This window comes from Sphaeroforma arctica, assembly GCF_001186125.1.
Source record: "Sphaeroforma arctica JP610 unplaced genomic scaffold supercont1.801, whole genome shotgun sequence".
Lineage (NCBI taxonomy): Eukaryota > Ichthyosporea > Ichthyophonida > Sphaeroforma > Sphaeroforma arctica.
Window position 1 is genome coordinate 9936 of NW_014039757.1, and position 3574 is coordinate 13509.

A 3574-nucleotide genomic window follows, 5' to 3' on the forward strand; every position below is an offset into this window, starting at 1 on the left:
ATATATATATACAAACACACACACACACACACATATATATATATATTATATATACATACTTACATGCATACGTACATACGTACATACATACATACATACATACATACATACAAATATAATATATATATATATATACCACGTAGTGCAGCTCATACTGGCGAGAACTCCAAACAGAACCGTGCAAACTTGTATAGTCCTGTACCCTGAAGACGTGTATATACGCTCACCTTGGCAAGATTTGTGCTTTTGCCGACCCCGTTAACGCCACAGAACGCAATGACATACGGCCGCTTGCCCGCGCCCAGCTCACCCGCATTGGCCAATTGAATGTCACGGATTATATCCACTCTGGAGTGCCATGGTAGGTAAGAATTACCATATATAGAATAGGTGTGTATGTCTGATTGGGATGCGCTATCGAGAAAATAGAGTATCAACTACTCTATAATACCTGAGAAAAGTAAGAAGTCTCTTGAGTTTGGGCCATGGTTAGAGTCTGAGCTAGGGCAGCCTACTCCCCAAGCTGCACCGAAAAATACACATTCAATAGCACAACTATAACACAACTATTCAATTGATTTAACCTAGACAGATTCAGCGATTGTATACGTAGATATTGATCAGTCCATATATTTAATATGCACAGATATACGTACATGTGTATGTATGTACACACAACGCACAACGCACACATTATATACATACATACATACATATATATATATATATATATATATATATATAGCAGTATAATAGCGTACATGATTATGAGGACTGATCATCCCATAACCTTGTCATATATAGTCTTGACTAGATACTGCCCATTGTCAGTTCCCTCTGATTGCTGACACAACATCTCCCGAGTGCCCAAATCTATTTTTACAATGCATTTTAAATTTTGTTATAGGTGCCCCCGGCCTCGTCTGCAGTCCGTCACTCGTCATCTATAGATTAAACACTACTTTACACTACGCGCTACATTGCAGTCTATGTTCTCGTTATATCGGTATACAATATATATATATATATATATATATACCGTACCTTCGATTTGACGAGAGAATTCTATTTAAGGACGCCTGTAGTGACTCTCGTACTGTCCGCTTGACGCCTCGAATGGTGGACATCTTGGTGCCCACCAGATTCTCTTCAATACCTGTGCACGACAAGGTCATGTACAACACAGCAGCATATCAATAACATACAAAGCGAGACACGCACACAAGTGTGTATTATATACAAATGCACTTACAAAGTGAAGCACACACACAAGTGTGTATTATATAAATACACTTACAAAGAAAAGCACACACACAAGTGTGTATTATATAAAAATACACTTACAAAGAAAGACACACACACAAGTGTGTATTATATGCATATACATCCAAAAAAGGATGCACACACACAAGTGTGTATTATATGCATATACATCAACAAAATGACGCACACACACCAAGTGTGTATTATATGCATATACATCCACAAAATGACGCACACACACAAAGGTGTATTATATGCATGTACATCCACAAAATGACACGCCCACAAGGGAGTATGATAGGATGAAGGGGTGCTGCCCCAATCAAACTATTTCGTATACATTACATACACTTGATCAAAATAGTTGCCATGAGTAAATTGATGACACATGCAGAGACCACAAGACTTCAGGTGTTTGGTGTTTGATCTGAAAGATGGGTGCACTATTATACTAAATATGCCAAGGATGCGAGGGCGACAAATTGGCAGATAAATGTGATTGTCCTGGTTGTTATATATATATAAATATATATACATACATGCACACACACACACATGTATATATATATATATATATTCAGAAATAAATAAATATGTAGACATATACATATACATATACATATGCATATACATACACTTACACTTACACCTACCGTATGTCAATTTGCATACCTTTGCATAGTTCCATAGCGACATCACTGGCCACATTCTTGCCCACGAGATGTTCTCTATACTGTGTGAGTGCTGCGTCTATATCGTCCCGTGTGAGGGCTTTATTTCCGGTCAGTCCATCGAACAGATTCGCAAAAAAGCCCTTCCCCTCCGCAGCTGCGGGTGTGTTCACCTCGTCTGTGTAAGAGAACAAACGTGGACAGTGTTGAGTACACAACTACACATAGACATACATATGCATATATATATATATACATATACATATATACGAAGAATGCTTATGTACACGCCATCCAATGCACGTATGTGTGTATTAAGAATGTATATACACCACAGTCAAGGATGCTTTGATACCAACAAGGTTGTTTGCTTAGACATACATGTCTTAACATCTTATCATAATAGTAAGACACACAACCATGCAACCCACACGCCCGTTCTACAACGCGCGGCACATTTCGGTTAATACAACCCAACCCTAAACCCTGAGCACCTGAGCACATGTTGTATCACACAGTCACACACCTTCGCTGCCTTCTTCTTCACTGTCCTCCATGCCGTCACCAATGGTGTGGATGTCTCCTCCTCCTTCACAGCCAACCCCTTGCAGCAGCTTTTCAACCTCTTCTTGTTCTTGAGCTGCCCGTTGCTCATCAGTTAACTGGGATTGTAGGTGGGTAGATATGTTACTGAGCGTCCTTACATGGCATATTTATGTTATATATATATATATATATATACATAAGACATACAGGGCATGTGAACGTGTATAGATCAGACACACCTGTGTGGATCTGTCAAGATCTTTCATCTTGACTGCTTTCTTATTTCCGGCACCACCGTCCCAATTGCGTTTTTCTTTGGCTTTGCGTGTCTCGCCCGGTGACACATCATCTGTGGCATTCCAAAAATAGAACACACTTCGATATATTCATACGATTATATTGGATATATTAAATATGGTGCAATAACTAGTGCACACGCAGTAGATATTGGCAGACACATGGGCTAAGTTAGCGGATTATACTAAAGCACCAATGTTTAGTAACACGGCTGAACACTGCGATTGAGACTTAGGTTGTAGTGAGGTAGTGCAGAGGGTTGAATACAAGTATTGCACAATTTGCGACGTTGAGTCTAGATATATATATATATATATATATATGTATATATATATATATATAGATACATACCTACATACATGCATACAGATACATAGATACAAAGATACATAGATTCATAGATACACACATAGATACACACAGACATACATACACAAATACATACGTACATACATACATACATACACACATACCTTTTGCACTGTCTTCGCCTGAAGTGACCTGACTGCTGGGGCTTTTCTTGCCACCCGCTCGTCTGGCCTGCAGAAACTCTCTGCGAGACTCAGCCACACTTTTGCGTTCGTTTCCTGAGGTCGTGTTTGAATCCGGAGGTGCGTCTACGGTCATTTTAAGGGCCTTGTCTCGTAGTTTCTGTGCTTTGGCTCCCTCTGCGAAGGACTTCATCTGTGCATTGAAGAGCATGGGGTGGTTTGTGGGTGCTCGTGTTAGTGTGTATATGCTTGTACGTGAGAGTGTAGGTGTATCTGTGTCTGTAGGGGGCGTCCTCGGTCGTTTTA

At 39.8% G+C, this 3574-nt stretch overlaps 1 protein-coding gene across 1 annotated transcript; it reads right to left on the minus strand.

Annotated features, from left to right (window-relative positions):
- Positions 1-3250: 3250 nt before the first annotated feature.
- SARC_08669 (hypothetical protein) lies at positions 3251-3479 on the minus strand (the record flags this gene model as incomplete). The annotated part of the gene is made up of 1 exon (XM_014297341.1): positions 3251-3479. A coding segment is annotated over one exon (229 nt), but the record flags the coding sequence as incomplete, so codon positions are not given.
- Between the last annotated feature and the right edge of the window lie 95 nt (positions 3480-3574).